Below are 14,897 nucleotides of genomic sequence, written 5' to 3' on the forward strand. Positions count from 1 at the left end.
ACGCACCAAAAACAAACATACACAGAAACTTGCTTGCCACGTTGTTTTTCAAAAAAAAAAAAAAATCAATGACGACATTAAATTGAGTTACAAGTTTTCTTTCAAAATCGCTTCATCAATTCAACTACAATAAATACTTAAATAAACTTGCGCCAGTCCTTTCTACTTTACAATGTCTTACATGCAGACTTCGCCAATTGGTAATTGTCTGCAGAGAGCCAAGAGATAGAAGACCAATATTTTCTTATGACCAATAAACATGAATACCCCCAATTCCAAACAAACAAAACATAAAGACACAAATTACTAAACAGACAAACAATACTCAAATGCTACAAATAGGAGACACTTTTCAAGAGGTATTGTTATTAATTTATTCACACAAAAATACTCATGTGTGTGGTATTGCCCTATACATGTAAAGCCATCTGTTCATGTGTTTCAGAGAAACTATTATAGTTTAAGAACATTCCAAACTAAATTCAGATATAGACCATGTGAACCTTGTCTACAATAAAAAGTGTGACCTTGTACCGTACTTCTTTGAGTATTCTGGCAGGCAAGATACTACACTGGTCCTGATGGTAAAGTTGACATTTTGTGTCATAATTATTTCCACATAAAACCAAGAGTTGTGAAGTAAAAGCTGGTCATGTTTTGAGATATGCCCCCTTTCATCATATCAAAAGTTGATAAGAATTAGACAGTGCAATTTCTCCATAAAATATAAGATTTTATGTTTTCTTCCATTGAGCTGTGTACAAATCATGCCTGCAGGAAGTCCAGGCTAGTCTGTGTCACAGGTCACATCGTCTATATAAAGAGGGTTGTCACCAGATTGTATGAGTTATAATAGACAATGTGCAAGAATCCTAAGTACAAAATCATCTTAGGAGATATAGGGCTAACACGCAAAAGTCTCTGAATTGGGATGTTATGTGATGTAGCATACACTACAGCCCGATTGACGAGTGAAGCTTATTATTTTACATTCGTTAAAACAGTAACATTTATTATAGATCCTATAGTCGATTTAATTTAAATCGGAATGCAACTGCAACTTCAGTGACTTCCATGATCAGTTACAACATTGTAGGTCCCACAATGAGACAGTGTGAGTGTGAATTTCCTCACGTAGGCCTTACGCTTTTTATAACACAAGCTATGCTTAAAAATCGCACACATTTTTAACTAGACTTGGTTCCAAGTCTGTGATCGTGGCTTATTAGTCCACCACTTTTGCCTGAAATAGCGCCCTCTTGTGGACTTACCTCAGTCATTAGTGAGTTGGGGCGTTTGATCTAAGCGCAAGTTCGGGTGGCGACAGACTTGACTACACCGACTAGACTAACCACACTGGAGCATGGTCGATATGGTAATTTCGGGAGCTACGTCCAGTTTCTGGTCAAGTCTCAGTCGCTCACCCGAACTTGGCTGTTGCTGTTAAATAACAGACTTGAAATCAAGTCTAGGTTAGTATCCGAATAAAAGCTAACAAGCCTACTCCAATTGTGCAACGGTGCTTTCAAGAGTAGTTGGATCTTTACTTTAGCAAATGAGACAATAGGGGGCCTACACATTTTTGGGATTGAACAGGATTTTTTTGCTCAATTTAAACTCATTTAACATAATTGTTTACCCACAACCCGTCAGTTTTCCATTGTGGCTTGTATAGCTTGATACAACAAAATAACAAATCCTTCACTTTCAAATCTCATAGTTTTCGTCGAGTTTTTCGGGCCGTTCGCGAATGGTCTTCTTGATGAAGTAGTACGATGGCAGAATAAACAGCGCCCCCATGATCCCTATAACCATAGACAGGCCCATGAAGAGGCGACGGTACAGTTCAATGTCATAAACCAGACAAGAACCCTTAGAGTCACAAACAGACTGCCATAAAGTGCACGATAGATCAACAACAGCAGCGTACACCAAAGGACCAACTAAACCACCTGGAAAACAAAACAAAAACAACGTCGTCATGTTTGCATCAAGACAGGTATTGTGTTTATATGTAACGTCGGATTTAACTGTGAATCTCCAGCACCATGAAGGCCATGTGAAATGATGCAAGGTCAAAGGTGATTATGGACGTGAGCTCAACGGCAGAAAAGTGACATCGGGTGTACAGGCTAACTCGAGACCAGCGTTCTTGTAAACCTCGATCCCAACCCGTGGATGTTGACACCACCCACCCCTCAGCTCTCACAGGCGCGCGCGCCGAGTACGATGTGCCTTTATACACTCACAGCAAACAATCGGCCCGATACACTGACATTTACATTTTGCACAATTGCAATTAATCGGCTCAGACAGTCGCTATAACCAAGGAGGAAGAAACTATTTTATTCCTCCATGCTATTACTCACCCAGTTCATGCCGATGCTGGCTCTTCTGCATTGGGCCATATGTCACTATTGACCCATAAATCGGCCCGTTATCCTGGCCACATTATGGGCAAATGCTGGCAGAAGGTTGGCCAAATACTTTTTGCACGTTGGGATTTAATCGGCCCATCCCCAGTACAGTTGACATTCATCACCCAGTATAAGCCCAATAATGTTCATGCCGATGATGGCACTTCTGTATTGGGCCCTCACAGTAAGGGCACTATTGGCCCAGAATCGGCCTGTTATTTGGCAAGTCATACTCTTTGCACATTGTCATTTAATCAGCCCATAGTACAGTTGCCAGAGTTGTACCCATGTTGTGATATTGATTATCAATTATTCCACATTGTTACATTATTGCAGTCAAGATATATAAAAAAGGCTCGTCAAAAAGAATCAACGATTTTGTGGGTAAAGCCAAAAAAAACAAAACCCCACAAACTTACATTAATGTACTTTGTCAGTTATAGTTTTTTCCACCATCTTTGTGGCACAGCTTTGACACCCTGCCTTGAAAGTTGTATAAATGACCAACGTCGGTTCAATGCCGGCCCAGTGTGCGCCGTTACAAAACCAGTATTGGCCAAGCAAATGATTTTTATACCATTTTGCCAAAATGGTGTGCCGCCACTGGGCCAATACTGGTAAACCAGTATTGGCCCAGGATAAGGTTTTCTATACCATTTTGCCAAAACGGCGTGGCGCTAAAAAAAAATGAATTTGGCCCATAAAATATTTTCTATAGTGCAGCTACAAAACCAGTATTGGCCCAAATAAGGTTTTCTACAATTTTGCCAAAATGGTGTGCCGCCAAAGAACAGTAGACATATTTCAGAAAGTTAAACTTTCATTATTAGACGAATTTTAACTCGTCAAGTTTGATGAAAACAATAAAAATGCACAAAATATACAAAATAAATTAAATTTAAATGAAATTACTTTGTAATTAAAAAGTCCATTACAACAAAGTGTAGTTGTCCATAAAATAAAATAAAACCAAGAAATAAATGAAGAATACGGCAGTAATTAATACGCAATTTTAAAAATGCTAATGTCAAAACCAATAAAATAAAAAAGAAGGTAGGCCTATACCTTTTTGCACAAAATAAAAATAGATTAACACCATTCAGTTTCTCAAAATGCCGGTACCATCAGGTGTAATAACTTGCATGTTATTCCTTTTAAATATCAAGTCGGTTTAGTAATTAATTTGCTTGTGTTCTTATTACTAATCATACAAATCTCGTGGAAAAAACCCTGTTCCGACAGTATAGGTCGGAACAGCTAATGACTAAAGTGCCTCAGCAACTTACCCACGCCTGTGAAAAAGTGATTTAACCCTAACGCAGAAGTCTTGTCCTCTGGTTCAACAAACCTTGAGCAGAAGATGGAATAACAAATTATTAATATACAAGCATGTCACTTGAAGATTTGCATAGTGTTGACGAACAGAAATAATCGAGTTTAGGGCGAAAAACTTGTTGTAAACTTATATAGCGAAGTCTTATATAGCACACGTATCTACCAAACACGGTATACTCAAGGCGCTGAGTATATATATGAGTATATATAAACTTTCAGAAAGAAAGGTTATTGCAGTGATGAATTCTGAGACCCAATTATTTGGTACCTTTATAAGGGTTTACAAAGTGCTACGGCGCATACAGCAGCCACAGTCAAGAACACCGGTGTGTGCACTGAGTTCTTTTACATGCAATACACAATACATGGGACCAACGGCTTTGCGTCCCAACAGAAATGATGGTTCTAAGAAGAACCAGAGCTGCAGTCTCGACGTTTCAAACATTCTCACGAAGAGCCGCCGAGTGTTCGAAATGTCGAGTCTTACCTCATAGAGCTGCTTATACACACTAAAAGAAGCTATAGTACATCAAAGTTACGATTATAAACTATATATTTATCTAAAATGTAAAAGAGTGAAAAACACAACTCTTTACATTTCGAGTTGTCCCTCATATGGCTCTTTAAAAAGAGTGGTGGTTATTTCACTTTTTTTATAGAGGGGTTTCACTCCAAGACAGAGTGAAAAATCACTAAAAAAAGGCGCAAACTTCAGTCTAAAAGAGTGGAAGACCACTCTAAAAAAGAGTTGTCCCTCGTGTGGCTCTTCAAAGAGTGCCTTCTAACTCTTTTTAACAAGCAGCCAAATCACGTGTAGAATTTGTGACCAGTGTCCTGCTCATTGTGCTAAGCAGAAGTTTGTTTCTGCTGCTTAAACAGCTCTATGAAATTGGGCCATAGTTGGAATAATAATGTGACGTCAGTACAATGGCTCTGAATTGTGATATATTCACCTCAGTAGTAGAATTGTTTGCGGGACACCAGCCATAGTCACCGCCATTGTCTGTAGAATCTGTACGATGATGAAGGGTACCAGCATGTTGCAGTCGAACTCACACAGCCCTGCCTTTGTGGAATCTATACCCTCCGCTAGACATGAGCAGTTGTAATATGACATCTGGTGTCAAGAATAAAATCAAGAATCATCGTCATGACTAATCTGAAACATGTTTATTGTATGTAATTAATTAATTAATTAATACCAAAGTCTTAAATAGCGCACGTATCTAGCACACAAGGTACTCAAGGCGCTGAGTACAAACTTTCAGAAAGATAGGTTACTTCAGTGATGAATTCCGAGACCAAATTATGTAGCACCTTATAAGTATGCTATCGGCAGATACAGCAGCCACAGCCAGGAACACCAGGGCGAACCCCTTCTCTTTTCGATAAGTGCACTTGGTTCTTTTACATGTGTTACACAACACATAGGGCCAACGGCTTTACGTCCCCTCCGAAGGACGAACCAATGATTAAGTGTCTTGCTGAAGGACAAACGTGTCACGGCGTTCTTTATAAAGAGAACTGTTATTTAAGAGGGTCTGCTTAAAAGAGTAGGCCTAGAGTAGGTCAAAAATTTCTGCTGAGTTTGTTTTACTATCCTCTTAAAACAACATTGCTGTTATATTATAAAAGAAGTCTTTGACCATAAGTACGACTTTGTTATACCGAGAGTCGACTGTATACAATTGTATTTTGTTTTGCAAAACCATCTTTTTTAGATAATTACAAAATAAAATCGCCATTACTATGACTATGTGATAGATATAATCTTATTATTTGTGCGCAGTCAGTCTCATTAACCTTTTTTTTTAATTGATGTTTATTTGGGCTTTCCTTCGACAAAATCAAAGTTAAGCACAATACTGTGGCGCTTTCTAAACCCCACAGGAATCTTTATATACAGCTTATGTATAAACCAGTGGTATAAACTCCTGTTTTGTGTGCAGTATTTTTGGTGTCATTTTTTAGATGCTAAGCTAATTTCCTTCAATGTCTTATTGTTATGATATCGTTTGTAATTTTACCATTCGGAAGAGCCAAGGCAATTTTGATTGTGTACTTAGCGATAAATCAAATCTAACTCTAAAATCTACAACGCAACCTAGTCTATCCAAGTTACGTACATCATTAATAGTATCATTACAACCAGCAAGGCAAGCGGAGATGTATATGATGTCATTAGTTTCGTCACAAACCGGCTGGTATGAAGCTGTTGTGCAGCCACAGTTAACGTTGCAATCGGCAACCAGCGAAATCTCCAAATTGCTGCAATGCAACAATAACAATGAAAAAGTTAGTGCTCGTAGAAAAATGTTGATCGAAATGGAAAATGCAAACATTTTGATTTGTGTTTTATTGATGCACTTAATAACCTTTCAATTTTGACCCAAGTTTCATAGTTCACGCCAGCTTTGTGAGGGTTAATGCATCCGAAAAATAAAAAATAAAAACTATTAATTGGAAAAAATGTATTCTCTTAGGAAAGCGAAAATGCAAAAAAAATTGATTTTTTGAAAATTATGACCTTTCACCTTTGGCCCAAGTAACCATAGTTCACGCCAGCTATATGTGGATTACTGCATCCGAAGAAGATAGAGAAAATGTATCCACCAACAGCCAGCAAGATGCAACTGAACGCAAAGACGAACATACTGACGAAGCCTAGCTTAGCCTTACGGACGATGACCCCGCCCAAAATCCACCCTACACCGTAAGCAGGCACCAGGGTCACACCTCGATGGGAAAAAGAAATAACTTTGTAAGTCTATAGCAGTAGTAGATTGATATAGCAAGACAAGTTCTCAAAAGAACATTATCTACCCAGCAAGTATATAGATGAAACCAAATATACATTGATTCCCTTGAGTGAGATTAAATGCAACGCCAACTATTTTTAGTGTATGAAGTAGGTCGACTTGTCTTTTTAGTTGATCTCGCTTAGGAAGACTGCTACTTGAATCTAAGTCTTAGCAGCTTCATAAGAAAGTATTGGCGGGATAAATTATCAGGAGTGTCCTGCAAAGATTCAGTGAGCCGACTCTGTGAAATAAATTATTGGGACAACTCGACATTTGATCTGACTCAGTATGTCGACTCTCTGGCCCTTTTCTAAACGACTGGATTTGACTTTAGATTCGGCTCAGGCTAGCTTGGCCCGCGGTTGTTTTGACAATTATTGCGCGTGCTTTGCGTATACGCGCCCAGGGTTTCAGACGAGAGGACGGATCTTCTGAAGCCGAATTCAAAGCCGAAGCCATGGTTTCGAAAAAAGGCATATGAGTATGACAGGTAGACATGTTATATGTTTCAGTGAGTCGAACCTGTGTGATGAAAAATTATTACGACAAGCACGGGAAACGTGACAAGTCGACTCCGTGATATAAATTATAGATTAGGTCAAACGAGCCTTTAAAGTTCCTTTTATTCTATGTGTACCAATAAAAAAATATGAGAAATATTCACCTGTCAGAAGATCGGCATTGGATGCATTGACTTCAAACTGCGATTCCAGATACTTGGCAAAGAAAGTCGTGAAGCCAAATGAAATGGCGAACTGACAACTCATGCACGACGTAATGGACATAAACACTGGGTTTGTTAACAATCGTTTTGAGGTCTTCAAGAAACCTGAAGAAAAATATAATAAAATCAGTCAAAGTTGTGTGTCCAACTTATTTCCTTCTTTATGGATCCTTGGCCAAACTTTGCAGTGGAATACCCCCCCCCCTCTTTTTCGGCATTTACATTTTGTAGGATTCTGGTAAACCCAGAAAGTAATTTACGGAAGTTAATGTTGTGACAAATGCTACAGATCTCAATTAGAGACAGTATTAAGTACAGCACTGAAATACGAAGGAAAACTTGATTAAGAGACATCCTAAGGACAATAAAACAAGATAAATGGAGACGGGCTGCATAGACACACTGCCCGAAGAAAAGACAATAGATGGACAACAAGAATAATGGATTGGCAACCAAGGACAGGGAATGGAGAAGAGGTAGACAGAGAAGAAGATGGAGAGATGACATCTTACACTGGATGAAAACAGCACTGTAAAAAGTATCCGTATTTTAACGGACTCCGTAAAGTGAATTATTCCGTAAATTTCGCCGTTATTTTACGGGTTTTCCGTACATGCAAATATTAATTATGCTAATTAGCAACCACGTTTGCCCAAACACCTACACATAATAAAGTACATGTAAGTACATATTTAGTTTCAGCCACAACCGTGTACACATGTATAAACCCACGTTAAGGGATTTTATATTTTACGGAATGAAAAACTTTGTCCGTGTAATTTTGCTGCAGGAATACGGACTTTTTATTTTTTTTTTCCGGCAGCAAAATTACCGGAACGGTTTTTTTTTAATTCCGTAAAATATAAAATCCCTTAACGTGGGTTTGTACATGTGTACACGATTGTGGCTAACACTAAATATGTGCTTACATGTACTTTATTATGTGTAGGTGTGTGGGCAAACGTGGTTGATTGTAATTACGCTAGTTAGCATAATTAATATTTGCATATACGGAAAACCCGTAAAATAACGGCGAAATTTACAGAATAATTCACTTTACGGAGTCCGTTAAAATACGGATATTTTTTACAGTGAGCCTATAAATGATGATGATGATGAATATGAGATTATATAAGATTGTCTCGAAAAGGATGCTTTCTTACCCCAAACCGGTCCTTCTTCGGTGAATTCGTGATCCAGAACCCGGTCATCATAGTCACTTCTTGAACCTGCCAAAAAAATTGAAAAAATTTGAGTGGACGGAGTCACACGGAAATCTGAATTAAAATTCACTTCAATCATCCTAAAGACGTTTTGGTCTAAAGGAAATCCGTTTTATTGTAGGTCTTGTCACTCGACTGCAACTTTTAACTACAATACCACTGTTGCAGACTTTTCCAAGAAAAAAAGTTTGTACATTCTTCTTTGAGATTGCCTGAAACTGAAACTTGCATGCAAATTGTTTGGTGCGATGCGGACCTTATAAGTGCTGTTTAATATCGTTATCTCCCATGGTCTTCTTGACATTTGAATCCAACATTTTGAAAAATTGCGTAAATTTGTTGTTGTGGTACCTTTTTGTTTCATCTCTATATTAGATCCTATTTTCGCAGATGTTCCGTCTTTCGTTGAATTCCTTTCCAACGGAGCCTGACTTCGTGATCTTTTCGGAAGCTTTCGAGGAAACCCATATACGGGTAAACTGGCAATACAGACGAAGCCACCGCAGATAAGGAGCCCGAGCCACCAAGCTCCTACCCAGGCTGGATGTTCAGGGGACGGCAGGGTGGTTCCGGGCTCGAGACGGTAAAAATCAACCCAGAGCGTCAAGACGAACGAGCTTAAGAAGTAGCCAATCATGGACCCAACGCCGTACATACTAGACATGATTCCTGCATGGGTTAGGATGACAGTAATGTTCATGGTTGTATTGTTTTACGAGTACAAAGGGAAGGACATAATCTTTGATTTTTTGTTGAAGATCAACTTGAACGAATTATGAATCTGAATTATATACTCGGCAAAGCATCATAATGGAAACATCAAACAAACGACTTTGAAGAAATTTCAGTTTGAAGGCAGTGGACACTATAGGTGTTTACTCAAAATAATTGTCAGCATAAAACCTCACTTGGTAACGGCAAATGGGGAGAGGTTGATAGTATAAAACATTGTGAGAAACGGCTCCCTCTGAAGTGACGTAGTTTTCGAGAAAGCAATTTTCAACGAGTTTGATTTCGAGACCTCAAGTTTAGAATTTGAGGTCTCGAAATCAAGCATCTGAAAGCACACAACTTCATGTGACAAGGATGGTGTTTTTTCCCCATATTTTTATATCGCAACTCTGACGACCACTAAAATGTTCAAAGGTTTGTTATTTTATGCATATGTTGAGATACACCAAGTGAGAAGACTGGTCTTTGACAATTACCAATAGTGTCCAGTGTCTTTAAGACTTGGTAGGAAAACTCTTAATGGGGCTCCAGGAAAAACCCCACACAGCCAGTAAGGGACTGACATTTTTTTGCTCAAGCAGCTCTGTGGAATTGGGCCCTGTACCTCAGCAAAATGCGTAAACCACCACGTCACAAATCCCATTTTGAATATAGCTACCTGCAGACAATGCTGTTGTTTCTGTTTTGCAGTTGTCGTCAATGTAGGACAGGGCGATCGCTGGTATACACGCGTAGCCAACGCCCCATACGACAGAACCAATGTTCAACACCCAGAATGCTACATCGTTTTGTGCATTGACTGCGTCTGACTTATGGCATTGGTCATCCTGTGTGTCATTCATGCACACTATGCTCTCTGTCTATGGATGGTATCATAATAGTTAGGATGGGTTATTTTGTTAACAAGAAAAGAAAGTGTTTAGTTTCATATGTTAGAACAACACTCCACTAACTTTTTGTGTTGAAAATATGCAGTACACATGTATATTAATCACAAGAACCATCTCTCTTCCCTCACATATACCAATTTACCCCTGGGTAAAGTAAACCATCTGTAATCAAGTGTCTTGCTCAAGGACACAAGTGTCATGACCTGGATTCGAACCCACAACCTGTTGTCTGTAGCTCCCAGAACTTGAATTCGATGCTTTTTAAACCTGGCCACTCGGTCTTGACTACAGCCACAGCCGCTGATTCGGACACGGCATATGTCTGCTTAAACTATTTATGGGAGGTGACTCTATTTTAGTTTTCTAGTTAATTAGAAAAATCACTTTAGAAACACATTTTATTGTTAGCTGAGCAATCTGACGTTGTACTCGATAATGTTGCATGCACTAGAGTATATATGCATATATAGCCTATAAATATTGCAAAAATAATTATAAAATGTCACGAACCGTCGTTTGCCAACGAATACGAAACTAGATAAACTATATAACGGGTGCTGTTTCTATTGAGAAATCCAATTAATTGAAACTGTAACATAACCAAAAATATGGGGGAAACAGTTTAAAATTATCGTCCATTATCCTTAATAGAGACTTTGGTTTAAGAATAATCAGTTAGGAGGCAGTTGTCATTGAAATTAACAAAGTCGTTGCCCCGTACTGATATTACGTTTGCCTGTGACGAGTTGCATTTCGTGACAGTGCACACAATAATGATCTGCTAATCTTAGCCATTGACCTTTCGCTAGGTTTTCCCGATTGTAACCTTTGATTTTCTCCTTCAGTGATAAGTGGTTTATTCGACACACCCCCCTATTTAATTACAATTTGTAGTATTTTTAAATGTAAAATTGTTGTAATTCAACCATTCAGTTGCGAGGACTGTTTTTTAATAAACCAATATCTATCTATCTATATATCTATACTAATGTGTTAGGCTTTTTTGCTTGAGTTTTTAAATCTAAGAAGAAAACAAATCATAACCCCTTACCTTTCCATCAACGATGTCTAGTTTGTCAAATAAGAACTGCGGCAGACCACTCATGAATATACCAATACCCATCACCAGGATTCCATTGGCGATCCAAATTGGCCGTTTAGCTTTTGGTCGCCCAGCAAAGTACGACACAAAGGGCAGTGCGACTATGTTCCCAATACTGTATGTCATTACAATGAAGGCTAGGTTGGATGCAGTGAAACGGAATCGTGATTCTATGGTGGTTGTGATGCCGCTGAAGGCACCCACTGCAACTGCATCACCGAAGAGCCCAAGACAAACACAGACTAGAAAGAAGATTGGAGACAGGAAGAAAGGTTGGAGCCACTTCGGTATAAAGGAGCAGATGTTAGAACCGTCCTCGTATTCTGGTAGATCTTCGTCACTTATGTTGAGAGGTACATCTTCAATCTCTTCGGATGTGTCTGCCTCGTTTAGCAGAACCTCTTCAAAAGCCTCTTCAATCAGCACCTCTTTGGGTGCGTCTGCCTCCCGCATTGGAACCTCTTGATTGACGTCTGCCTCCCGCATTGGTACCTCTCCGGATGCGTCTGCCTCCCGCACTGGTAGGCCTACCTGTTTGTAGGCGTCTGCCTCACGCATTGGTGTCCCTTCGGACGCGTCTACCTCGCCAATAGTCAACTCTTTGGCAGAGGCAGCAGCGTTTACCAATCCTCTTTTAGTGCTGTCACTACTAGTTAAATATAGTTTGAGTGACGTGACATCAGGACCAATTACGGCGTGTTGAGTTCCATTTGAGGCCGTGTTCTACTGTACATCAACGGGTCTAACACTGCTGCAAAGCTGTGTTAACTACAACAAGTAGCTATTGGACTGGCCCTCACGTTTTCCCTGCACGCACTTATTAGCTTATTACCAACGGCACTCATCAATAAACAAAGTAGTGTTACAAGCTTCAATCGCAGATCTTCCCAAACCTTTGTTGCGAAGTTGATTATGGAGCCACAAAATGGAACTTTAGAGCGATCTCAAAGCTATTAATATTTTTGTCACACCAACAAAATTTTACGCAAACCCGCGTCACCGATAACACAAACAGATAAATGTACACAAATATCAACAACAAAAGTTTTAAAGGTGCACTTCCTTTTCTTTTTTGATGACATTTCCACAAATGAACGAACTGAGACATGGGCATGCGTCACTTAAACAAAACCTTTTTGTGAGTGACGTCGGGAAAAGTAGATACTAGGGCTGGAGGATTTTCTGAGGTGTTACATGACAGCTTTTCCCGTCTCGTACAAAAAAAACATTAACATTTAATTTTGACCGTCAAAACAGCTAAAAATCAACGGGTTTCCGTTGAGGAGGAATATCCAAAAGAGGGCACTATCAAAAAGGTTTGTACACAGTTTGCAGTATAATGGCATGTATTATAGGGGACCGCGGGGGACAGAATCTCCTGCCACAACCCAAATAGGGCCAAGTACTTTGTATTTTATACCAACCTGCCAAAAATCAAAACAAAATGTAAAGATAGCCTACTGATGTGAAACAGAATAGAACAATTAATAATCAAGTCATAATCTTTACTTGTTTGTAAATGACTGTTTGAGCCCGCTCCAAGCTCACTTGAACTTCGCCCGTTCTTCTCTTATCTACACTATTTCTTAACTGATGTTTAATTATATAACACATTTTCATTTATCGTCAAAGTTGAACATAAATATATATTAATAACTTTAGTCGTACAAAATAAAGATAACAAATCAAAGGCCTACACGATCGAGACCATTGCATTGAGTTGAATTGAATTGAAAATGTTTTGCAGGACAGGGAACGGTATGAAAGTGGCGTAAACAAAAGTCTAGCAAAAAAAAAAATGTCTGCCCCTTCCAACAAAAATAGCGCCCTCTCTTTACATATTTTACCACGTTTTATTATGTTTTTTATGTAGCGCCTTTTTATGTTGTTTAACGTTCAATTACTTCGTGAACATGACCTGGCGGCGAGGCTCATTTTTTCGTTTTTCTTATGGTAGGCCGAACAGAAATCTACTAAATTATAGTATCAAGTGTTTTCCTTCTTACATGGTTTAAACTGAAAGATTTTTTTCTTGACTCTTGATGTTGTCGTTGTTTCGTTTTTGTTGGTTAAAGTACTCAGTTACTACAAGAACTGAATACAGTTATCCCCACCATGCGCAGAGTAAAATGACCATTTCATTCCAGTTTCATAGTCTAGTTCGTCCAAACATGTGCTTTCAAATTTTGCGCCGTCGTGAAAAACACAATGTTCACAAACGCACGTTTTAATAGTACTTAAATTTGCCACATATATATACTTAACAACTCACCCTGTAAATTTGTGACAGTTCAACCATGGAGTCATCCGTAAAAACTGGAAAAATAGAAAAACAAATCGTCAAACAGGAAAAACGAAAAAAAGGTTTTCAGTTCACGTTGACGATTTTTCTTGCAATAATGGCGACCAGCTGCATGTGCCCGGCGTAAAATTGTATTTGCAGCGTTGTATAAAGTCTCCGAGGGAAAGAATAGAGTCTCCTACCACCCACGGGCGATTACTTCAGCCTTAACATTGAAAGCTCTCTTGCACACATTTTACAGACCTTGAGCGATAAAAGCAATCCAAGGTGTCACTGTTTCCAAAGTCACACCGCGCCAATTGATTTGCTGGTGGGCATGGCGCATTGATTAAATTATTCATTGAACAGATTGAATTGTGCATTGATTAAATTATTCATTGATGAACAGATTGAATTATCAACCAAAGTGTCTCTGGAATTGAACTATATTCGTTTATCTGAACAGCTAAATATGGAACGGTTTATCGAGACGCGCCAAGAAATGTACAATTGGGCCAAGATATCGATGGCATACCATATGGCATGTTTTTCAGGTAATAATAATAATAATAATAACCCGTTTTTATATAGCACTTTTCACACCCGGAGGGCGTCCCAAAGCGCTTCACATTATTACCCCTGGTCACTGGGCCTTAAATCACTCCTTAAACCATCTCAGCTCCCTGGTGGGGAGTAAACAGCCTTGTTGTAGAAAGCCCGTTGGAAAAAGAAATGCATCCATTTATAACACACACACACACACACGAACTGTAGGCCTATATTCAATATCTGCGAAATCAATATTGAATAAGAAAAAGATCAGTTTAAAAAATGCAAAAAAAATTGTTTTAAAGCCATGAACACCACAATTTCTCAATAATCCCTAGGTTGAAGACGGTGGTTAATTTGTTTTTAATAATAATACCGTTAAAACATGTTCCTCTGTTTAGCATCCATCTCTCCTTAGAATTCCTATTATTTGTGTTCCTGTCTACACACGTTTAAACTTGTCTCTTAACATAAAAATGTGGATCAACTTATTAAAACACCGAGTTCGAAGCATGACTTATTATAATACACGTCCAAATGTGAATGCTATTCGTGGCATATTTTCATCGATACATGGCCATGGTTGGAGTGAAATTGTTACAATTGATCTTGAAATTACACTTACATGTGCATTTTCTTGAGACATTTTGAGTGTATTTTTATATAAAGCTACAACCGGCGAGGACGACTGTAATGAAAAAAAGAAAGAGGAACAAAAAGAGCGCATACACCCAGCAAATCGATGGGCCCTGATTGGTGGATATAGATAAAAGGCGGGAACTCAATCAGGGTCTGCACACCACGTGGTCAAAATCTAATGATCTAATTGGCCGAATGATTCAA

General features: G+C 38.8%; 1 protein-coding gene and 1 long non-coding RNA gene across 3 annotated transcripts in view; one reads left to right on the plus strand and one right to left on the minus strand.

Annotated features, from left to right (window-relative positions):
• LOC139943859 (uncharacterized) overlaps window positions 1–14,897 on the plus strand; it is a 295,369-nt gene that overhangs the window by 260,052 nt on the left and 20,420 nt on the right. The gene's annotated exons all lie outside the window — the stretch shown is intronic.
• LOC139944655 (solute carrier organic anion transporter family member 1A4-like) lies at window positions 357–12,130 on the minus strand. Its single transcript, XM_071941720.1, has 10 exons — window positions 11,174–12,130; window positions 9,891–10,092; window positions 8,852–9,169; window positions 8,441–8,506; window positions 7,218–7,382; window positions 6,287–6,488; window positions 5,879–6,020; window positions 4,706–4,869; window positions 3,704–3,765; window positions 357–1,952 (listed from the first exon to the last, which is right to left on the minus strand). The coding sequence occupies exons 1-10, from the start codon at window positions 11,780–11,782 to the stop codon at window positions 1,708–1,710; spliced, it is 2,175 nt and encodes a 724-aa protein (XP_071797821.1). The 5' UTR covers window positions 11,783–12,130; the 3' UTR covers window positions 357–1,707.

This window comes from Asterias amurensis, chromosome 11, assembly GCF_032118995.1.
Source record: "Asterias amurensis chromosome 11, ASM3211899v1".
Taxonomy (NCBI): domain Eukaryota; kingdom Metazoa; phylum Echinodermata; class Asteroidea; order Forcipulatida; family Asteriidae; genus Asterias; species Asterias amurensis.

Coding starts and splice junctions, on each gene's coding strand:
- LOC139944655 (XM_071941720.1), bottom strand. CDS start 11,782: ATGCGTGAGGCAGACGCCTACAAACAGGTAGGCCTACCAGTGCGGGAG. Junction 10,093..11,173: donor TAGACATCGTTGATGGAAAG/GTAAGGGGTTAT, acceptor TACCATCCATAG/ACAGAGAGCATAGTGTGCAT. Junction 7,383..8,440: donor CGAAGAAGGACCGGTTTGGG/GTAAGAAAGCAT, acceptor ATTTTTCTTCAG/GTTTCTTGAAGACCTCAAAA.